At 37.0% G+C, this 25,133-nt stretch overlaps 1 protein-coding gene across 7 annotated transcripts in view; it reads right to left on the bottom strand.

Moving 5' to 3' along the window:
• The window catches only part of GALNTL6 (polypeptide N-acetylgalactosaminyltransferase like 6), a 528,873-nt gene that overhangs the window by 91,865 nt on the left and 411,875 nt on the right, over nt 1-25,133 (bottom strand). For all 7 annotated transcript variants that reach the window (XM_084518899.1, XM_084518896.1, XM_084518894.1 and 4 more), the window contains 2 exons: nt 20,575-20,760; nt 14,657-14,840 (listed from right to left, as the gene is read on the bottom strand). In XM_084518899.1, the coding sequence (XP_084375025.1) occupies nt 14,657-14,840; nt 20,575-20,760 (370 nt within the window). The remainder of the gene's footprint in view (nt 1-14,656; nt 14,841-20,574; nt 20,761-25,133) is intronic.

Raw genomic sequence — 25,133 nt, 5'->3', positions numbered from 1 at the left:
TATAGAAAATTGTATGGTTGACAAATTCATGACAAATTCAAATGCAGAGCTTCGAAAAGCAGACACACTACTAGTGACAATCAGGAATAAGAAAGAGCAGAACCCTTTCAGTTCTGTATTTCAGAGGGAAAGCACTATTTCTTTCCTCAATACCGTAGGTGTAACAAAAGTTCAAAATATAAAAATGACCCCAAATCCATGTCTTTTGTCTAGACAGACAGATACCTACAGTTAACATGCTGAATTTTGCTCTTTTCCTAGCTTTGACACATGATTCTCTGGTAAGAAGCTTGTTCTTTGCTTCATCTATTAAATTCAATATTAATTTCCTTCTACTTCAGTAGGAAGCTTTGATAAGACATTCACTAAAACTTGTGATGCAAACAAAACCTTTTAAGAAAGGTCATATTTAAGAGCTCCCAGTGAAAGATCAAACAAACAAAAAGTAATTTCTTTTCACTTATTGTTCTTGGAATTAACAAAATAAATTTCTCATTTCATTTCTTAAAACTTTGTTTCAATCCAGAGGAAAAAAAAAATTACTGAAGGGTGTTAAAAGTCTTTTGGACACTAGCTCAAGGGTTCATTTCATCTGACACTGATAACTGTGTCAGATGAAAGTTATCAGTACCAGACAGTCAGTTATCAGTACCAGACCTAAAGAGAAAAACGGGGCTCATTTGCCACTGTACAGGGGACCAGCAGCAAAGCTTATCCTGAGAGTACATTTTTTGCTATAGATACATTATGATTGCCAAGAAGAACAATGATTTTTTAGCTAAGCCAGCCTAGTCAAATTGAAAGGAAACTGTCTGGGAATACTCTAATTTGCTGTGAGACAAATATTAAGACACCTAGATACCTAATTGAATGCTCCCCAAGTTCCCCCTCCTGAAATGTCAGTCCATTTTAGCAGAACATGGCTCCAGCTAAAAAAGCAGTAGATCAAAAACCAGCTAAATATTCTCAGTATTATGTTGGTAAGAACTGATTTAATTTTAATTTCCATAAAATAAAAGATGAGGCATGGAAAACCAACAACTAAAACACTTGGCACATGGAGAAAGTGACTGTCTTAGAACAGATCACATTTCACAATTAGTTTAGGTCTATTTGGCTTTGCATATCTTGGAATGTTTAATTTTTGCCCTGCTTGGTATTAACTTCAATGAGATGACAATATCTTTTCCAGGGTTTCCCAGCCCTGCTTTCAGGTTCCTGTGAACTATAGTTGGTATTTGAAACTACTGTTCCAAGTACTCAAAAAACAATGAATATATAATTGGGACATTTATTTTTTCTTGTTTTTAACTATTGCTAAGATAATTACGCTCCAGAGACACTATCTGACTTAGCAGCAGCAATGCTGAATAATTCAGAAATATGGAATATCAAATGTGCAGAAAGGAAAGCTGTCATGAAAATCCCCAGTGGTTTATTTTAGCTAACAAATCTGACAGCATTTCAGTTACCAGTCCTGCTCTGACACTGGGATGAGTTACTACTGATCTAGCTGTTGCTCTCATCTACAGATTTTTTGCTTCTTTACTGAGTCCCAACAAGAGAATCTCCAAAACAGTACGGTTTTCAGACTGAAATACCTAACTTTGAAAAATGGATTACAGACACCTATTTTTTCCATTACTAACATATCTCTGTAAGGAAGTATATACCGTTAACTTTACTCTTACAGTGACCAAAAATTATACAAAGGAAAAAAAAAGGCTCAGAAAGACAGAATTCTCTAAAGCAAATATTAACAGACTCTGACCTTATGGTTAACACATGGTTTATTTAAACAGAAACCAAATACACAAGGACACCAGAAATCTCAGAGTGTGTTTTCAATACCAAAATGCTGCCCATCTCCTAACGTATTTCCAGCTGGTAAAATCTACTTACTAAAATATTGCTTAACAGTACACTATGTTTTTAAAATCATGAATGATTTAAGAAAAAAAAAAAAAGATTAATGAACTGGTATAATTCTTCCCTTTTTCAATGCTATGCAAATCGCAGTAAGAAAAATAAATAATTTGTGTTTAGTTGAGCTTTTAAATAAAACTGCATCTGTGTTAAGTTAAAGCAATGCTACCAAAGAGTTTAGAGTCAAAATAATTTGTATCTCAGATTCACATGGATTGTCTTCCCCTAAACAAATACCATTCTAAATATAGAAAATATTAAATATTAGTTATATGTATACAGGGCCTATCCAAAATAATTTCCAAATTAATTTTCACTTCTGTCCTCCAGCTTTCCGAGAACTATTCCCAGTGCCATATTACTATCAATGATGTTGTTGCAAATAAGAAACTAAACAAAAAGCTATGTTAATTTCAAGCTTCATTAGAGAAAGTGAAAAACCATCTACACTTATTGAATGAAAATGGACTCAAGTATTGGAAAAGAAACATTCAAGTTCTGAGGAAACCTTTCAAATACATCTCATCTCATCTCAGTGCTCTCCTGCACATCTTCTGCCCATTGCTTCATCAGAACCAAGGCTGGATCATTTGAAATTTTGCAGTAATAGTTGTTCCAAATACCTGAGATATGCAAGGTCAGATTGTTCAAGAATGGATGCAAGCAGTATCAGATAAGCTTTGGAAAGGCAAAATATAAGTTTAAAGTCTATCAGTGGAGATCTTTCCAGCAGGTACAAATCACTAGAACTGCTGAAGATCACATGCAATAAAAGACTGTACACACATCTGCCCAGCTATTTTCAGAAAAAAGAGAAATGAAACTTATCATAGAGCTGTGTCAGAATAATCAGAGGAATTATGAACCTGGAATTGTATGAGAAAAGGAAGAAACCCATCAAAATGAAAGCTGATTTGTCTTTAGAGACAGAGCAGGAGTAAATCTGATAAATTGTATACGTTTAAACAACCTGGCTGCTTAGGTACGTACAATTCATTTGCAGAAAGACCATCATTTTCAGAGATTTGTGAGGTATCAACTCTATTGCTGGCAAGTTACAGGAAGCCCACCAGTCTTGCTTAATGGATTGAACTCCACGTCTTTCTGATTCAGTTCTGTTCTGGGAGTATTTTGGATTCTCTATTATGTCTGGAATATCATAATATGCAGAAATTTGCTAGTTAAATTAATAGTTTCAAAATTAATGAAACCATTCAAAAATCCACCATCTTGAGAACTATAGCTATTGTCTTACTCGGTAAATAATATTTCTGCTAGTGCCTATTATTTACAGATACAGAGCAAAGTGTCTTTTAAGCTTCTTCCAGTTGTCTTCCATATTTCTGGAAAATTTGTTTTCCAGCTGGGTAATAGCTGTTTTTCCATTCAGGGCATGCTCATATTTTGCTTTATTTCTGTAACTATTGTAAAGAAATTGATCAGAGCAAAAGAATTTAGAGGAAACCTACTTCATTTAGCATCTCAATTCTAGCACTGTTTAACAATTAAGTATCTATTTCTACAGCTTCTGTACAAATTAAGTATCTATTTCTACAGAAGCTGTAGAAATAGATACTTAATTCTAAATGGTTCGTATGACTTTGTAGATGTACCTGATAGGGCATCTGACCCAGATTGAGTAAAATTAATAGTGTGTGCATAGGAGAGTTAGTATAACTTTGCCCAATTTCACCTAGAAATGAGTACTAGGGAGCTTGTGATCTTCATATTCCTCACAATTACTTAGATTTTACCAATGTATCATTAGTAGGAAGCTTTCTGAAGCCAGAAACTTGATGTCTGAAAACAGAACAGAAAACTAAGCCTTCAGAGAAAATTAACATATAAAAGAACAGCTTTTGCTGTAATTTTATGTCTATTTATTGTATGTTCTCCCCAGGGAAATGAGGAAAAGGTTGCTGGGTCTAAAAGACAGCAGAAGCATGTCAGATTCCATTCTAGGCTAAGAGGAGATTATTCCCTAACTTGTGAGGAACAAGAGCAGGGGCTTGCTGAGATTCTGAAATATTCTATAACCTTGAAAGGCCATAGGCTATGGCAAAACAAGCTCCAGGACTGCATTTACCCTTTCACAGCTGTTATCATACCAGAGAGTTACTGTTATGAGCTGCTTTTACAAATAGTATTTCTCCTGCTTTACCATTACCACTGAATGAAATCTACTCCAAAAAGAAATTTTCGTTATCTGTCCACTCTGACTTTGTACTTTTCGGTATTAAATTTCAGCCTTTTCTCTTTGCTAATGACTGAACTGCGATTTTGTTGTTGTTGCATGTCAACACTGATAATCACTCTGTGAACCTTGCCTGAGAACCTTGTTAGAACAGATTTTTCTGTTTCTTCAATTCATTTCTCTTAGAGCCTAATTATAATCATTATTGTTATTCTCTTCAGCTTTATTAGGTTATATAGCAATAACTTCCTAGAGGTCTACTGTGTTCCTGGCTCTTGGATGTACTCACATGTTCCCACAGAAAGGATCTGTAGGTGGGTTTAAACACATTTTTTAATTTTTTCCTCACTTAAAATCTTGCCTTATTTTCTTTATTAAGACCAAGGCTAATATATTATATACACAGCTAAATAGCTTTGAACAAACTTTCCCTTAAAATTGTGTCTGTAAATGATTTACCTGTAAAAACTTTTCTTACAGTATTAAAACCAGCTTGGATTGCAATAAAACTGACTTTCAAATGGGAATTTGCCCCATCAGCCAGTAGGTGGAGATGTAAGTCCAGTAATTACTAGAGAAAACAGCTATTTGGCAGTCCGTGAACCAATTGAAGTTTTGTATAATACAATTTAGCCGAGGTTAGATTTCTTAATAAGTATTAGATGAGACAGATGAAATCTGTATGCAGTTAAGGCTCATCTTGCCTTGCCAAAGACATTCTTACAGTCTGTGGTCAGCTGTGCCCACAGCGTTTAGGAAACTTTCATATTCAAGAAAATACTAACAAAAGGGAAAAGGTGGATAATTAAACATATAACCATAAGACATTTCCTAAAAGTAGACCATGAGCTGTCAAGTATCTCAAAAAAAAAAAATAAAAGAAAAAAGAAGCTTGATCAGTATTCTGTTGCACAACATTACAACATTAAAAACATACCAGTATAAGGAAACATGTAGTGCCAGTCATTCAAATACTCCTATTTTGATAAGCTTTGAGTCCTTTTATGCCTACAGAAACTACGAGCATTTGATTACCTTCCAGAAGATAAATGAATGTTCTTAAAGCACTATCACTTCCATCATGATAGTCACAATATTCTGTTTTGGCATTAAAAAAAAATATGAATCTATTAAATTATCATTATAGAAACTAATACTGGAAATTGGCTGCAACACTGATAGTATTTTACAATTTACAAAAAATACAATAATGTCTCCTATCATCTCTATGATACAGAATAATAATAATATCTCTGCTTAGCAGAAATGGAAATGCAAACAATTACAACATAAAATTCAAAATATAAAATTTAGAGAAAGTAGTCGGAACTTTAAAGTCATTGTTTTGTTTATGCTGCTTGATTTTAGGTCAAATAAGACCAACACTGGAATAATAGAGCCCATATGATTTAGCTATATTGACTTAATTATAACTCTGAAACTAATTATATATATTGTAACTACAACTGTGCAGACAGGCAACTTATAACAAAGGACTATTCTTCTTTCCTGAATGCCCTTTGAACAAGTCAGGAACAAACAAAGATTGTGCTTTGAACAGTTTTGCTATTTAAACTGTCATTCTGTCAAAAAGAATCACCACAAAATGGGCTAAGCACTAAAACATATTGCAAAGAAGCAATCCGGGGACCTAAAACATTTCCTGTGGGGTGAGAACTCAGTAACTTTGCTTTTCCTTTCCTGCCTTCTGTGTGTCTCTTAGAAACCACTACCCTGAGGTCCCCAGACAATGGGTTGAAAATACTGCTCCAAACTACTTTCTTCCCCTGCTGTTTACCTTTTTCCTCTGGTACTCTGAGAGGCCCTTTGCATGTTCACAATGCTCCGAAAGGCAAAAATGTTGCTGATGTTCTCCTGCTGTGCTCCTGGCTTATCACCATCTCTTCCACTCCTAATTCACTGCATGTCCACAGGTCATTTGTACTCATGGGAAAACAGAGTGGTGACTTGGCCTAGCACAAAAGAAAACAGGTAGGTTCTGCAGAATCAGCTAATCTTTCTGCTTGAGAACCAGAAGAGAGTGGGGAGTGGCATATCCTCTTTCCTTGCAGGCATCTCATTCTCTGTCCTGGGCAAATTGACTCGAGCAATTTAAGCACCTACAGCACCTCTCCAGCACTGAAAATAACACCTCCACACCAAGCTGACAACAGAAAATATCAGAAATGTTGATTTTCAAAATTATTGAATTACTGACTTGAAGGGATCCCCACAATAGAAACAGGTATTTTTAGAAATGTGCATAGCTGAGATATGAACCTTGTTCCCCAGTGAAGGGCAGTTTATGGAACAAATGTCAATTCTTGTGAGCCTCATTTATTCCTGGTCTCTCCAAAGATATGCACAGCATTTTATAAATAAACTAGCACAGCAAAATTTGGGGTGTTTATAATAATTTTCATCTCAATGACTACTGGAGGCATTTGCCTTTGCCTCTTGACAAAACTCATCTTGCAGCTATTTAGATGAAAAGAAAACAGCTGCTAGAATGTCTGGGGATAATTCAGAATGTGATCTTGCTTGTCTTATTTCTAAGACCCACATCATGTCAATACCCATATCGAACTCTTCTGATATTTAAACAAAATTTGCATTAACTCTCTTTTTTTTTTTTTTTTTTGGATCAATGTCAAATAAGTGATCAGATTCACAGATAACTGCGAGTTAAAAACTACAGAAACATGGACTAGACATAATGCCTGTCAGAGAGGTGCAAAAACTGCTTATAGCCATAAGCCACCTATAACCCAATATCAGAAAGGAATTTGTCCTTAGGCAGTACCTGTAAACATTGTCCTGCACCTGATTCGGTTTAGTATTTCATTAAAAATTCACATTCAGCAGTCCTCATCCATAGGGTTTTAAATGCAGCTTTTTGAATGCAGTTTTTTGCCTATCTTCACCAGTTTCGAACATGTGCCCATGAGCTCCTAGATCCTGATCTGAAAAGGGACCTGAAGAGCCAGCTGACATTGTGCTGTAAATCTGATGCCATCTAGAGCTTGTGGAGGAAATCCTGCGTGTAGGACTCACAATGCATGAAACATGTGGTGTCCAGAGACTCTCAGAGTTTGAAGACATATTCATAAGGCTTACCAATTTTTACTGGGATCATCAGATGATTTATACAGGTTTGCACAGCATGGCTTCTGAATAAATTTTCCAGAGACACCAAGGTGGTACCTGTACCTGTTCTGTTTTTGACTGGGAAAATGGAGGAACCAGTGGATGAAAGCTGGAGACGTCACACATCTTGAACCCTGCCATTCTTACAATCTGGATCTGGAGTAGAGTTTGGCATTTGCAAGAACCTCAAATAGAGCACAAATAACAATGCACTAGATTTAAACTAACTGGAAGCTTATACAGAACTACAGAACTCAAACTCTTGACAAGCTGGAGAAGTAAAGAAACAAAGGGCAAAAAAAGATGAAATTCAAAATGTTTAAGTATAAAACATCACACTGAACTACAGATTATGAATACACATCACCTTTTTGGCCATGGAACTTTAAACAGATATGAAGACAAATACCTTGCCTTCAAAAATGTAAGATCTGAATTACAAGAGGAGGATGATGAACACTTGGCTTGATAACAATTCTGCAGAAAATGATGTGGAGATTACACCAGAACACAAGCCTGTTATGAATCAACATTGTTGAGGAAATATAAATAGGAACACAGTCTCTGAGACAGGTAAAGCCACCCACCTGCTCTACTAGGAAATTATAAGGCTTTGGGTGGTGCAGTATCTGCTCTCAGTGTTACAGGATAAATGGAAAGAGTCCAGAGGAGAGCAAAGATAATCATCAGAGATGTAGAAAACATGACTTATTAAGAGAGACTGAAAAAAACAAGGTAATTTATTTGAAAATGAATAGTGAACTAATCTGACACTAGTGTTCAAAAAGGTGTTATCCTTGTATACAGTGTTCAGGACAAAACAGAGGGGAGTTAAAGACATGACAAGGTAATTTTTGGTTAGCTATTATAAATAAGAATAGTACTGTAACACTGGCTATATATATAATATATAATAGTCTGACAATAAATTGTCTGGGTTGTTTACAGACTCTGCATCACTAGGGTTTTTAAAAGGAGGCTAGTCTATTTGTAATGTTACAAATAGAGGGGAGAGGTTAAGAGGACAAAGTAGGAGACTTCCTGACATTTCTTCCTAGCCTCTTCTTTTCATGCTTCCCGCACGTACTGCATTAGCAGCTCAATTTCTTCAAAGTGGACACCAGAAATATCTCTTCATCCCCAGGGCTAAGGTGATCTTATGTCAAGATAGCTGGACAGTCAGAATTAGTCTATATAGAAAAAAAATCAGAAGGTATATGTCGGCAGGTGAAGATGTTTCTGTGCCATATTTAATTGCAAGAACCATCAGCATTGCAGAAGAAAGGAAGAGAAACACTGTGCTACTGTGGAGTTTCTGGCATATCTTGTACATTACAGGTGAAATGACTCTCACAATGCACATCCTGGCCCATAATAGTAACTTGAGTCCATGAACACATATAGAACTTGCTTTAATGTGGAAGCTGCTTGGCACTGTGAGGGGTCTAACAAAATCGGTCATTGGTTTTAATCCTGTGTTGGGAGCAGCTGTAGCACAGATATGGACTGAGACTTATGACAGCAAAAGGTCATTCTAAAAAAGCAACCATGAACGAGCTCAAACAAGCAGAAATGGCAGCAGATGCAGAGTTTACTCCCAACATTAGGAACAGATAAACACTAGGTAAATAGGCAAACACTATAAAATATAAGAGAAGGACATTTGTTTTCTGTGTAGTAGTACCAATAGGTGTCACCAAATTATAGATGAAAGATCTAGAAAAAATACTTGAAAATATACATTTAAAAATAGAAATAATTACTTCAAAAGGGTGACTTTTTCATCACTGAAAATTGTTCAGATGGGATTTTATAATTTTGAAAGCCAAGTCATCTGTATCAATAGCATATTGATAGCTTTAAGTAGGTTGCTTGAATGCATTAAGCAACATATCTCTGACTGCTTCTTGGCCACCACCCCAGACTTTTTTATGTAAAGAAATATTAAATGCATGTCCAGAAACTACTTAGTTTTCTAATTACTGGTAGTTTTGGTGACCCACTCTATGAATATGCCCTCGCATATGGGCATATAGACTATCAACCTCTGAAGTTAATACTTGTGGGAAGCAGCAGGCTAACAGCTCTAGAAATGTTACATTCAAGATGTTTATGTTTTTATGCTAAACACAAAGTCCAAGTGTAAAAGAAATATGCAAATAAGAGTTTCCACATAAGCAGAAAAAACATAGCTACTTTAGCATTGCAGCGTCAAGTCTACGAACAAGATTTAGTCCCTTTTTGTCTAGGGGTGCACGAGCCCCCAAAAACATTCAAGTGGAAAGTTGTGCATCCAAACTGAATCTATCCAATTCAATCAGCCTGTAAGACCTGACTAATTGCCATGTGATTCTTGTGAGATTAGAAAAATGATACCAGCAGAAGATGTGATTCTTGATTTTTTTTTATTTTTATTTTTTTATGTATTTTTTATTCTGAAACATTGCACTCTATGAAGAGTTCTCCTGAACTGGCCTTTGGAGAAAATGTACTGCTTGTACAGAAGCTCTACACTGAAATCCCACCAAAAGCTGGAGAAAGTAATGGAATATTCAGATCTTTATATATACATAGTATGCATCATTGTTACCACTTTTCACTGAAAAAAAAATCTGAAAATTTTATGGGGCCATAGGTGGAGAGGAGTTTGTAAAATCTACCGTTATCTCTACTACCAGTCCTCTACAAACCACGGTCTGTCAAAACAATAAATCAAGACCTTAAATTGCAAAGACTCACACTGGTTGGCAACTGCTTTTCTGTAAAATAATGCCTTTGCATCAAACATTCCTGTAGCACAGTTCAAAACCGTAGATTACACTCAAGCTCTAAAAAAAATAGACAATTGTTTCTGGTTGTGAGAGGTTTTATGAATATGTTTATAGGCAGAAATCAGCCATAAAAGACACAGACTATAAAGCACTAGGAGCTATAGAACAGAAATCATTGTCCATAGCACTTTCTAAACTTCAGAAAATGATCATAAAATTGTAAAAGTACTTGTCAGATTTGAAATATGGTCTTAGCAAAGACTTCATTTGCACCAACATGTTGTTAAAAGTACATATAAATACTGAGAATAAGGAACTGCAGAAAAAAAGAATATTTCTAAAACAGATTATATCAAATTCAATTAAAAGAGCAATCCGACAACAGCTTACATAGTAATAATATGATTTTAGATACGTAAATCAACAGAAAGTGTCAAGCAATATAACACACAACTGACCACGTTAAGGTCATAAGTTATATCCAAGGCTGAGCATCTATTATGCAAGGGAAGAGAACAATGTTCTGAACACCTAATTACATTCCTTGAGCACATCCAAAATTTCACTAAAAGTACATCCGTAATAAATGGATGGCCCTTACTACTGTGAAACCCTAGTCCTATAACTTTTGCTACACTTGTACCCTTGTAAAAGTAGCGTTGTATCCTTGTATTTTTACAAGTAGCTGTGGGATGGTGAAGCATTTCTATTCCTATTTTATAAATGGGAAACTGAGTACAAAGAACTAAAATGTTTGTAATCAAAGGTTACAAAGCTGCTTCTAATTCGTTGGCTAGGAAAGTATTTGCCAAACTATTGTTCTGGTCCTTTGCTAGAATTACATGGTTCTCCAGCTTCATCTCCCTGCAGGGAGGTCTGGAGATGACAGATCTACATCAGAAGGCAAAGAGACTATTACAGAAAGAAATTGTCAAAGAGTAGTCAAGAAGTACTCATATACAAAAAAAAACAACTAACTTTCTCACCTAGGTGCTGAAAGTCTTGGTACCAGAGAGTGGCAAAATAATGCTCTCATCTCCATCCTGACTTGTGGTTCCATAGCAATACTGTTAGGTTTCACCTGCACCTTTCCCTCCCTCCTGTATCATAAACCTACACCTCCATAAAACTGCTCTGAAGAGCTGTGCAGCCCTCTCCTATCCTAATCAATCTGTGTTGTAATAATATGTATAGTATCTATTATGCTTTTTTTTTTTTTTTTTTTTTTTTTGAGCTGAATTGTTGGTGCTTTCTTGTCTGGTTAGGAATACACTGCTGCTGGCACCAATGGACACTGATGCCTTATTTCAGACAGGGCACATGATAACATGAATTGATGTTATGTAACTGCTGCCAGGAAATAAAGAGCAATCATCCCCAGCAGGCTTGAGCATATCAACCCCCTGTGTTAAACTTCCACAGAGCTTTTAGCCCAGACAGGCTATTAAATCATATAAACTGACGTGCTGTACATCACAGTCCATTATAGCAACAAGGTTACCCTATTAGTTTAAGTAGCAACTGCTTGGGTTAGGCAAGCTTCTCCAGAGACTAGAGTGTTTTGCACCACAGAAAGAGAAACAGCAACATCAGTGTACAAGCAATGCCCCAAACCTCTACCATGGCTCAGAAACAAGCCACTGTAAGAGACAAGCTAAGCTGAACTTTGCAACAAAGGGTGTAAACATCTCTGGTGCTCCCCATTTACAGACTAAAAGAACACTTCCCAAGTCATCTCACATTTTGTTGAATGATCTGTGAACTTGGGTTCAAGACACTGAACCATCATCATAACATGGTGATGATTTCACATTTATCTTACAAAGACCACTTCCCACAATAAAGCAGAACCAATTTGCTCTGTGCCTGGTACTCAGTCCTAAACACATCAGAGGGAAACTGTATGAAGTCCCCTTCAGAATGTATTGTGGAGCTGTACGTGCATCAAAAGAGAAAAATCACTATGGCCAACTGTGATGAACTGCGAGTGTGACAACTCAGTTGAATACTATATAACACTTTTGTTGTTTCTACGGCAAGTGAAAAAGGTAAATCTACAAGGAATTCACAGATTTAGACTCGGGGGAGGGGAGGGAGGAAAAATTAATTCCAGAAATGTTAGCTCAGCTAACTATTGTCACAACAAAAGCCTACCTGACAACCCTTCAGTTTGCTGTGCCAAAAACAAATCCTGCTGACGCCTGCTGCAGCAGGATTTTGATCATGTGTAGAAGGAAATCAAATACACCATACCTATAATACAACAACCACTCTTAGGTCTTCTTCATTTTGATCTGTTTTTATGTATGTTAAGACTAATGTAACCTTTTCTGCTTTACACAAATACTGGGCTAGCATTTTAAGTGAGGGGAAAAACTCATCAGCACATTTTTTGATTCACATAGCCATTATTTGCTGGTGTTTTACTAAAAACTCTGGCAATTTTCCAGTTCATTAAGGATCAGCTCAGATCTAATGCTGTTAGCAAGAAACGGGGCTATTAGAATACCAATAGCAAAATATTTAATTTAAAAAAAATTTCCCCACTGCTTACAAAATAGTGACATAATAATTATGGTGCTGGCTGAAGCCATTTCTAGCTTTAGTTTATATGCACCTAAAGGAAAACTGTTCTGCCTCTTTAATTCCATAGAAGCTGCCTTGGTCAATTAAGGTACTGATATCTAAACACGAGTTCTGTAACATTTACCTTATTTGTTGTAAGCAAGGTATTAAAAGCTTGAGGTGTCAACAAAGAAGGCCCTAAGAGAAAGTAGTACTGACTTTCAATTAGAAAATAATTCCTCAACTAAGTAAAAATACCGATCATTAAACACATTTCTACTCTTGCCATTCCAGACAGAGAGTACTTTTGAGCAAACAAATTGTCCTAGCTGAGATGGCCTTCAATCCTGTTCCCATGTGCAGGGTGCACACAGTGGTTCCCTGTATGGTACTGCTTTTCAACCTGCATCTCTCTGATGCAGATCTTGTCATGGGGAAAACAAAGGAAGACTCTCCTTGATTTATATAAGAATCAGGAAGAATCAAATTACAAGGGATTTTTAGGTTACACTGTCCTATATGTTGTTACTTGTGAAGCCATTTATCTCTGCATCTTACATACACAGGCAGAGCAAGGTGGGTACCAACTGCTGCCACAATGGTCACAACAGTTCATGAAAATTGCTTCTTTTACTCTGTAGTGCATGATGCCTTGAAGCCTTGTATCTTCTATAAAACTTCCTATGAGTATCTCCTCTTCAGGCCTCTCTTGTCTTTGAAAGATGAATACAACGAACTGCAAATGTGTGAAACAGATGATAGCTTGCACTAGCAGTGTAACTTTTAGTTATACACAAAGTTTGAATGCTGAACCAAATTATAGGATATGCTAGGTGACTTTCAGTAAGTGGCAAGAAATTGCAACTTTTCAGAGGACCAGGAAGACTAACAACTACACTAGAGCACTGAGAATGCATTCACTACATTCATGCTGTACAGTCGTCACATAGGCAGCTGGTGGAAAGCATTTCATCAGCACTTAAAAAAGCAAGATGAAGACTGATGTGCCTAGATGGGAATAAGTAAAAAGGAGCAAGCAGAATAATGAAAACAAGCCCACATAATGCTGCAATAACCTATTTTTTTCCTGATGTACAAGGACTGGTCATTCCCTGAAGATAAGGATCATATTCTAAGTGAATCAGATCCATTGCTTTCAAACAGTGCAGACTCTGAGCCAGAGACACAGGTTTTCTGTTGCTATTGTTTCCAGGTTTTGTTTGGGGAGGGGAAAATGTTGAGTTTTTAAACAGCCAAAATCTGCAACATGGCATTTCAGACAGTCATGAGCATCAAAGCAAGTCTCACTGCCAGTGCTGCTGAGATGCATGCTGCATGAGAGACCTAGAGACTCTACCATGTTGAACCATGTCTGGCTGCCTGTCCTCTCTCTGCTGATGAGGATTAACCCCATCTGATCCTTACATGAAAAAAAAAAATTGAAAAAAAAAAGGATCTAATTTTATGAATAGCAGAAGATCATTCTTGTGAATGAGCTGATCTATATAATATTGGGATCAGAGGCTGGCTTGTAAAAAATTATTTACAAATCAGCTTGACACTGTTCAGGTTTGGCAGCCCCGTGTTGAAATTACAGGAACACATACAATAGCAGTATCACCAGCCATAAACAAAGCACTTATTGCCAGAATGTAGGCTCAGCAATTGATGCATGTATTGCATCAATTTTCAGCAAAGAAAACATAACTAAAATCCGTTCAGGATGTGTTCTGGGGAATGATAAGTATAATTGTAGTCATATTCATTCTTTGCTCAATGCTAATACTTTCTCTTAACTGCAAGTATGAGTGTTTCTTTTTCACACAACCACTGGGCCAGAAGAGCTCAGGAAATGTTTCTAACCACGGCTTGCAAATTTCACAACTGGTTTCCCTGATCTTTTCCCCAGTTTAGAAGTTTATAGCTGCTTGCTTTTACTACCTTTAATTAGTACAGCCTACAAGGAAATTCCTGGGCTTGGCTTCTTCTGCTACAGCTGCCTTCTTTGCTTGTTCTGCTTCATGTTCCCACTCTCCCCTTTATTGCTACTTACTCAAAGGGGTCGCTGGGATCAGCTCTCTGGAGCTCTGGAGGAATCGGGATTCTTTTGTAGTACATTTCCCAGTCAAAAGCTCCTCGCATGGCATCCCCCGCCTGTGCCTCGTAGCCAAAGTGATTGTGGTCAATGACATCGATCATAGGACACACGATGGTTTTGTGGTTTAGTGCAATCTGGTCTGAAAAATGAAAGTAGAAAATAGGAAATGGCATGTCTAGTCAAGCCATCTGTCATATTACTGCAAAGTGAATCCCACAGGTTTTTTGATGTTTGAAGATTGCTTGCTTCGTTCCCCATGGCCCCCAAATCATTTCATTTTTCAAATCTGTATCAAACCTTTATCTAAAGTGGACTTAATGCAGTTAGGCAATGATTAGAAGCATTTACAGTTCTTTAAAGGGAGGCATATCCCTGTGAGACCCACAGGAGTCCAGTCATCTATATCTCTGTCACTTTGCTACTCTGAGCTGTCCCCAATCTGTCAGCTATGGAACGAGCCAGCAAGCAAAATATAAAAATACTCCTTCAGCTGTGGGGAGCGTGTACAGCAAGCTCCTGAGAGAGAGATTTATGTTCCCAAATGTGAATCTCAGACCTCGCAACCATTCAGCCTCTGTTCCCGTAGCACTGGTGTGCATCAGCTCTGAGATCAAATGCTACAAATTAAAGGCAAACTCCAATGCTGGGAACAAAACAGGGCTGGTGTCCTTTTTTTGTACCTTTCTTGGAAATATAAAGAGGGCCTCATGGTATTATTCCTACTCACCTGTTTTATAAAGAGAGCAGTTTCAGTTGGCTTAAAAAAAATTAGAGCTGTGAGACTAAATCAAATTCCATCTCTAATATAAAAGTAGGGTGGACCTGAGTCTGCCTTTGGTGAAACTTATTGCTAAATCCCTTAGAGCTCAACAGAAAAGAAACAACAGTAAAGAAGATATGCCAACTGCACGAATTAGGCAGAAGAATAATGTACTGAAGTGAGGAGGTACAGGGAAAGTTTGTAGCTGTGTTGGCATTAAAGGACAGGAGAAAGACTATCTGTGAAAAAAAAAAACAAGATCTCAAAAATCCAACTACAGTAAAGCTTTTTCTCCAAATGATAGCCCAGATTCTCTAAACTATGTAATAAATTTTTATGTGTCTATGTGAAAAAAAAAATAAATTAAGGGTTAGATTTTACTAGTGCTTGAAAATATCCTAAAAAAAATAATCAGAGGGCTGAATGTTGAATGAGTATTTGGATCAGAAGGCAGGAAATGTTGGTGGTATTATTAATAATATAGATTTTGTTTCCCTGCTTCTGAAGGATTGAAATGAAAAAAAATACATATAGTTTAGCTAACTGTAGCTTTCATATTTATTCTCAGCTATTGTTAAGAGACTGTCCAAATAGGGGAACAATACTGACTGCTAGTGAGAAATTGCTGTGCCTGGAAGTTCAGTGGTTTTTTACGTCCTAATCCTTTAGTTAGTAGTGAAATAAATTTAATGTCCAGGCTCTCACAAACTTCTAGGAAACTCTTCTGAAACATAATGGCTGCATTACTGTTCCTATTGCCAAATATAATTACATTCATTGGTACACTGTGTAGTGCTATCTGTAATCATTATGTAAAGTCATTTTTACATAATCTCTTTCCTGTGATGGTCCTGCTAATAGTTACGGGGCTTATAATAATCTGCCTCTGATCGCCCCTTTCTAAACTGATTAGAGGAGAGAAACTAAATGGGATTGATTTGGCTGGAGTAGGTTAAAGGTAGACTCATAATATACTGACATCCTTCTCTTGATTTTCAAGAGTTTAAAATAGACTGGAGGATTGGAAACCTCCAAGTCCCAAGCAGAGACAGCCAGGAAGAAAACTGAGCCGGGCCCACACTCAAGCCTAGTCTTTCTTCCTAAAACTGCAAGATTTTTGCAAGTAAGACAATACTTACGTGCCTGGTCTTGGGTTATCTGCAAAACTTACGCTTCTCATCCCTTAAAATGTTTCTGAGATGATGATGTGCTATAGGAAGATACTGACTTTTGATGAAACCAGTCTGTTAAATTATGTAGTTGTACACCAAAATGCAGAGTAACAAAACATTCAGTCTCAGTGTCTCTTTTGGTATGTGTAAAATACTGAATTTTGCATACTTCTCAGGCTTAAATGTAGCCCCAGTATGAATTCAGGAAACAGAAAAACGGGCTGTACAGGCAGCTTACGTTCCACAAGAGTACTTGTATCATACTTTTATAGGTGTGAACACGCTGCTGCCTTTGCCACATGCTGCTCTTTATCCCACCTACTCCTAATGTACAAAACTGAAAGGCACAGGAAACTCTTTACAGCTTCCTCATCCTCTCATAAATTCCTATCTGTCTGAAAATGTCCACACCATATTTCAATGCAAATATGTTGCAGAAACAGGGAAAAGCAGACAGATAAGCATCATCGTACATGTAAAAATCTTTCAGATTTGAGAGAAGGCCTGGGATTAAGAGAGTACATGGGTACAGTGCTCAGTTTTCGCTATTTAAATTTTAAGCAATTATATGTACATATTTGAATTCAGCAATTTTATTATCAAGCAGAGCATATGAATGTAGTAGTAAGCAGAAGTTTTCAATGTTGGATAAGCCACTATCTAAAAAAAATTTAGGTTCTGTCTTTAAGAGAAAGGCGCACTCCTTTAATTTTGAGTTCTTGTTTCAAATTGGCCCGATTTAAGAAACAATACTACTTTGCAAATAATCTTATTTTTGTACTTATGTATGGAATTATGGATGGTGACATGTGAGTAGCTCAACAAGTTACCTCATGTTATCTGACTTGTCATGAGCATTTGAGCTCTTCAGTCTTCCCCACTGGCAAGTAACGTATCATGTATAACATCATGGAGACGGACAGCTATGGCCAGCAGGTGTCTTGGTAACTTGCTAAGCATCACGTAATTTTAATTCTTGATGAGGAAAAAAAAAATGTTTCGACAAAGCTGGCTTTGGTAACCTACAGCACTATTGATCTGTGTTTCCATCTCCCCTCTCTTCCTACTTCTGCAGCAACATCAGCAGAAAGAAAGATGTGCCTGCATCTTTCAGCTGTTTTGCTCCTCAGTTTCTTTCCTTGAACCCATGATAACTGTGATTCTTCACTACACTGGGCTCAAATACTGCAGCTGAAGCTCAAATCACAGCTTTCCCTCTGCTGGCTTTATATTACTAAGAAGTGATAACAAACAGCTGTGTTTGCCAACATTTTTACATGATTACAGTTGCCTGCTCTGTGAACATCAGGCAAAACTCCCTCAGATCTCAGTTTTGGAGTGGCTTATCTCAGTTTGGAATGCTGTTTAAGCTAACTAAATAAACTAAATTAAGCTTAAAGAAAATAAAGAAAAGCCATTTTGCACCTGTTTTAAAGAAAAAACAACAACAAAGGACTGTAACTGAATATATATATATGTATATATATTCATATATACACACACACACACACAGAAAACACCTATGCCTGTTCTCCTTAGAAGTATTTAGATACGTAACAAGTCCTAAGATAACTAGGCCTTTCTTTGGTCTAAAAAATGATAGCCAATTCTTAAAATGTAAATTAGATGCCTAAATAACTTTGAGACCTGGCTTTAAGTGATTGCTCTTTTTTGTTTGTTTTTGTTTTTCTTTCTTTTTTTTTTTTTCCCATCCTCCAACTTGCAAAATCTCATTTTGTGAAAAGCTGTTTGCCACTGCTCTGAGAAGTGCAGAACACTGCTGCTCTCAGTGAAGACTGACAGTCTTCATCACAGTATGGGGTTGAAAAGTCCTTTTTGAGGACTTTTCACTATTCTTGAACAACAACAACAAAAAAATCATAGCTAAAATAGGGCCAGCTTCAAAACAGTAAGTACCCATTATAGACTCTGTTCTGGTTTCCTTGAATGACATTCATTAAATGCAGTACTGATTAAAACATAAGACAAATCTTAAGATAAACACTTGAAAAACTAGACAAAGAAAAACAAAACAAAATTAAAAAACCCACCAACTTTACTATTACTACTATTACGTGTCATCCAATTTCCAGATAGAAAATATTTGCCCCCTAATGGTTCAAAGCAATTCTCTCTTCCCTTTAAGAAAACAGGGCACAAGTCATCCTTAAGTATATTAGCTGTGTGATCATTCTCTATTTGTCCTTCTTTATGTAATACTCTTTTTTTTTTTTTCTTTCAAAATAAAGCCTATTGACCTTGGACTCCTGTGTTCCTCAAGATTTTCCAGATCTTCTAGCTAGTTAACTAAGGGTATTTCCACTAAAAGGGAATGAGAGAGATCAAATTGCATTGAGAGCTGAGGAGAACTGGGTCTTGGTCCCTGATGAAGCTTCTCTCATCTTTCCAGTTTTCTTGCTTGAAGTCGGGGGTAGCGGTCATCAGTTCAATACTCAACTGAACATAGCTGCATTTATGAATTCTTTGTGACCATTCTGTTTAAAGCTTTTATGGGGTCAAACCCAGCTACCTGTACCTTCACTTCAGACAAGAAAGCAAGAAAAGGAACTGATTTCACAACTGCAATTTTCCCATGTCTAAACTAGCAAAACAGAAAGGCTACATCTAATCTTCAACAATTTAGCAAAAGATTCCAGCAGACAAGAGTGAGTCTTCCTGAATTTTTTACATTAGGGATTCTAATTCTTCCTGAATTTTTTACATTACATTTTTTACATGTATTATGCACCTTCAGGCAAAATTAGAAAGCAGAGGAAAACCGTATACGTACAGTATATGTATAATACACTTCACAGTGTTTAACAGATATCTGTTAGAGCTGCTTGTGGAAAGATAGTTAAAACTTGTATTTCCTTCTGCTCCTTTATGTCACTTGGGCTTCACATGAAGATAGTGAGGTTACTTTTAAAAAGGATGATCGTGTGATTAAGGACATTGTGGTAACAAGGGGATAGACTGGATTTATAAATTGATATGGAAGATAGAAAGGATGTAAATTCAGAATTTTGTAGATTCTCCTGTTATTGTTCTGAAAGAAAACTAGTTGCTACTACTTTTTTTCTTTTTTTGGTCTCAAGTGATAGTTCTTACCAGAACAGTGCCCTCTTCTTGGCTCTAAATGCTTTATTAGCTTATTGTATGGCCATACCTAGCCTAAGAACAACATTCAAGAAACAATAACCACTAGCTGATGAAACACTAACCTGTCTTATACTTGTGACATATCCATTTAAATAATACCAATTTCTTTAACAACAAATTCAGAAGTTTCATTTGGTTTTGTTTGGGAAAAAAATGCACTGCAAAGCACATATGCTTTGCATGTAGTCAGGTGTATAGAAAAGGGGACTACTGTTTCCTGAGTGAAATCCTAGACTACAATTGATTCTTTCCATTCCTTTGACTAATGGAGCTTTACTGGCTGCAGCTGGATTTCAGCAAAGCAGTCAATAGCTAATCATTCTCTCTGAGCTTTCTCTTGCGAATGCAGTTGTTATTGGATTTAACTCCGAGGTCCTAGATACATTTACAGCAAAAGCTGTTTTAATGGAATGTGGAAGACCAGGAAGCAGTACGATACCTGCGTAACTAACGTTCTCAGGTATATAGTAAGGGCATGGCATAATACTAGATTTAGTAGCATGCTTAGTAGTAGTAATAATAAAATGCAACTGTAATAGGCCGAAGTGATACTTCAAATTTTCACTAGCTCTGTTGCAAAATAAATAAATAAAAATTAAAAAAATGGAGCTGCTCAGGTTTCTCTGAGTTCTCTATTATACTGACTCTTCAGAAACTGCAGAGCAGCTCTAAACACTTCTATACATTGTATGTCCTTCTTATTGCGGGACACGGTTTTGATTGCTTAAGCTATGCTGAATGCTGTAATTTTAGTGGCTGATGAACACTCGTACACTTACTAAGCAAGGGAGGCAGCCAATTCACGTTGACTTCGCAATGGGAATCCAGAAATGTCAAGACTTCTCCTCTAGCCAGCGAGGCTCCTAGCAGTCTGGTCCGAATGAGCCCTTCTCGTTTCTTGGTACGTACAATCCTCACTTTGGCAAAACGGACCATGTATTCCTCCAGCTTCTCTTTTAAATGTTCTAGAAAGAAGGGCAAAAAAAGCGTCAGTGGTGCCAGGCCTGGAAGAGCCAACAGAAGGATAGGTTGGCATACAACCTGCAAGCAGCTTATCCACTTCCGTATCTTGTCTCTTCAAGACCTCCAAAATCTGCCACAAATCCTCTGTGAGGCAGTTCGGAAAGTGCAAATGTTCTCTGTTTTATCACCCAGAGGAAGACACTGACACTCTAGACCTTTTACTGCAGTTGCTACTGGCAACCTGCCATCCACGATATAATCATGGCCAAAACAACTGCAGGATATTCATACATCCTCTGGTTCCTGCAGCCCAAGGCCAGATAAACATTCTGGCATACTGCTTTATAAACGGTGTCCTTTCCAAGTGGGCTTCCTATTAGCAACTAATTATGAAGAAATACGCACGGAAAGCAACTTTTAAAAAGTAACCATTAAACTAGCATTATTAGATTGTTTCTGTAATGGGAAGGGAAACAGACATGAAGGAAGATCATAATAGTTGGATACCAGTGTGAAGCAAATGGACAGCTGACATACTAATAAAATTAAGCTGCAAATGTAGAGCAGTTGATAGATTCTGTTATCTGCATAACCTGGATGTTTGTTTCATAAAACAGCACCTTCAGGAACTTCTTTTATTCTGGCTAAAAACAGACACTAAGAACTATAAAACCCCAAATCAACCACCACCACTAACAAGAAACAAACAAAACACCACACCCTACCGTTTTGGCTCTTCCTAAATACATCTGCATCAGAAACACTGATATTTTGCCTTTGATATAACACCTCAGCTTGTCAGGTTCATTACTTCAGAAAAGTTTGATAACTTCTTTGGCAAGAAAAAAAAGGAGAGAAAAGCATACTCTCCAGTAATGAAAACTGTTGATGTGCCACATTTAGTGATGCTAGGAGTTGCAAACTAAATCTCACTGAAATAGTTTTGCCAAGTTATGATTGCTTCTTATATCACCTCTTTATTGTTTGGACTTGTGTGGTCAGTCAATACAGGCTTTGATCCAGACCCTACATCATTATTGATTGCAAGAAGTTTGTTACAGACTACCAGAAGGGACTTCTTCAGCAGTACCCTCAAGTGTATAATGCTGACACAAAGATTTAAAGGCAACAAGTAAAGTCACACTACAGGGAATACAGGATCTTGTGTTAAAGTAAAATCAAGCTCTACTGAAACACAGCTTCCTGCTTGTGCTCCTTCTTGTCTCTGCTCCTCTACTTCCTAGCAGATCAACAAACAAGACTTTCTAAATCTACCCATAGATGAGAAGGAGTAGGAAACATTGAATTGTTGACATGCTGCTGGTAAATCCAGAGCAGCAGGGACAAGTTATACGCATTTAATAAGAGAATACCGTATGGGATACTTCTCTGAACTGGATATCAATGTATGCTCACATTGACCAGGGAGAGGCTTGAGACCATCATCTGACAAGAACTGCAGAACAAGCTGTGGGCTTTGAGAGGGAGAAACAGAATACTTTGGAGAGCTACTGAGTCAAGAGAGTGTTTTGCATTCATAGTACTACCCAGGAGTACTAGATCAAGTTGTAAACAAAAGTGTTGTGAAAAAGTCCTCCTAGGATGATTGTGAGAAATCAGAGAAATATGTTAAAGGCCAAATCTGAGACCTTATTTCAAAAAGTAAGGATCACATTCAGATAAACATCAAATGTTTTTGTCTCCTACTCTACGGCTAATTGGAAAATTCCCAGATTTCATTCTGAAATAAGAGAAGCAGCAGCATCCCTTTTTCATCCCATTTTGCTAGTTATATACCTCAATAAAAAAAATAAAAAATAAAAATAATAAAAAAAAAAGCCCCCAGCAGTCACAATGACAAGAGATGCACTGTGACTTTGAATGATGATCTTTGTATGCCCAACCATACTCACATGACAAGGGCTGTATGCCACTCTGACTCATTTTAGGTACCAGCTACAATTCACTATCATGACTGGCCTGAGGTTAAATCAAGTCTTAGATCATTTTTTGCCCGTGTGCAAGACTGTCTAAAGCATATATTTATTGACCTGTTTTGCTGTTTTTATGAGCTCCATTGAGGTTATTCCCATAGTGCAGGAATACAGAAGAAGGGAAATAGACCTTAAAAACAAAGATACAAAGAGTCCTTGCAGGAAATAAAAGAAAATCTGTTAGGGCTGTCAATCTGGATTTTTTTTCCACTGTAAATTGCATCATCTTATGGCCATGAAAAATGAAAGAGTTTCAAAATGACAGGATATTACATACTTCCAAAGTAGAGCAAATCTAATCTGTTAGGTACTGCGGCTTCTTTTAGTCCTGAGACACTATGATAATGTCATGTAATACTCTAAGGTCATCTAACCCTTTCACCTGTGACCTCTTGCACCCACAAGTCTTCAGATTTTCACACTAACCCATGCATGCCCCCTCCCCGGCAAAGAAGCTGACCACATTGTTGCATACTGCACAGACAACTAACAAAAAGATTCAAGTGATCCAGCCTGAACAGAGCTCTCCAACTAGGCCAGCAAGCACTTAACAGCTTGGCTATGTGCACATCCTCCATCTTTACCTGTCTGCCTTCAGAGGTGGTTCATTGATGAGACTGGCTGATCAGAGGATCCTACTATGCAGCTCAGCACCAGGTGTGAGTGCTTTACCATTTCCCATGAGCTGGCTCACAGGCTGGCAATTTCCCCTTGTGTATGCGAAGGCAGCTACCAAGGCACCTCCTCATCCCCTTGATGGACAGAAGCAGGAGCTTAAACAATCCAAGTTGTTCCTGGTGGGGGTAGGCTCTCTGTTCCCTATTTAGAAATTCAAGGAAAGCCTAAACTGGACCTTTACTCAGGTGTCACAACAACTAAGTTAAAGCCCTTGCAAGTAAGTTTGAATATCCACTGATGCTTAAACACACACAAATGCTGTCTTCACATGCACTCTGTTATCACTTGCCTTGGGCCAAATAAATACAGTGAAATTGAGCTGTGTGCCCAGCCTTGCTCAAAGGACTTGATTTCTTTCCTTGCACATCTTGCAATAAGCAAATACTGAAAGCCCATCTCTTTAAGGAAACACTTCAGAGAGAGATGATGTACACAGTCATGCTATGCTGCATTCTTTTCTGTTCTTATATCAATTGGTAAACAATGAAATAAATGAATATAATTTGATTGTCATCAGTTGTATCTGAACTTGAACTCCATGAAAACAATGATAGTTCATACTGTTCCTTCATTGCTTCAGATTCCTTGCAAACTCAGGAAAAGAGATCTTTCACATTGTTTATATATATATATATATATATATATTTTTTTTTTTTTGGCCAGAATGGTAGCTGAAATTCTGCACAACAAACAAGAGTTCACTACACCATCTTCTTCCTTCATTTCCTTCAAATAGCTCTCCACACATTTCAAACAGAATATCATTTGATTTGTAAAGAACTGCATTAAAACAGCCAGCACATCTTTTGATGTCAATTATGTGTCCCAACATTGTTTTCAGATACTTTCATTTTATCATTTTCTCCCTGTGATTCAAAGAACAACTCACAAGTAAGAGGTATACAAATAAGAGGTAAAAATTGCACATGTTGTTCACACAGAATTCTAAATACACCCTCATTTAGACATAACTAGAAGTAACCAGGAAGAAAACAAATTTAAGAGTGAATTTTTATAAAGCTTAGATAAGTGACATAAAAGATCAGGTCTATATACAAAAGGAAATATATAGATTAGTGGCAATACATAAGGGATCTAGAGCCACGTATTGGTAATATTCTAACAGTAAGTCATGACACAGTCAAAGAGATGCCAGTAACAACACCTACCATATAGTTTGGAGCTTTGGCCAAGAAGAAAGTTTTGGAATTTATTATCAAAAAATATCATGAAGCATTTAGGTTCAACAACCAACTGTAATATTCTTCTCAGAATGAAAAGAAAGCGAAGAAAAAAAATCCCTTTTAGGATCCATAAATATTTTTTTTCCAAATTTAAATAAACATGAAAGTACTTTCACATTGCATTTTCTCTTGCAGTGTATTGTGGCACTATCTGATTCTAATCTTACTGATCTCTGATAGCATAAAAATCCACAGAGTGACAGCCAGAGGCAGCAGAACAGTAGTAGTTGTAAAGAAAAATGTAGCATTTTATTCTATTTATATAGGTAGTAAAACATATCCTTTCTGTTGAATTACTCACAAAAGCCATCCCTGCATTACTCAGTATGCTGGCATTACTAAAGGTAAGACTATGAAAGAAAATGCTCATGCAGAATAGTAGCAATTCTGCAGGATCTGCAGTCAGCAGCTGGGCTAGCTACTTAATAAGAGCCAGTGATCATAAAGACATGGACGTTT

This window comes from Aythya ferina (assembly GCF_964211825.1).
Source record: "Aythya ferina genome assembly, chromosome: 4".
Taxonomy (NCBI): Eukaryota; Metazoa; Chordata; class Aves; order Anseriformes; family Anatidae; genus Aythya; species Aythya ferina.
Note: the sequence above shows the minus strand (reverse complement) of the source record. Positions and strands in the feature narration are given on the sequence as shown.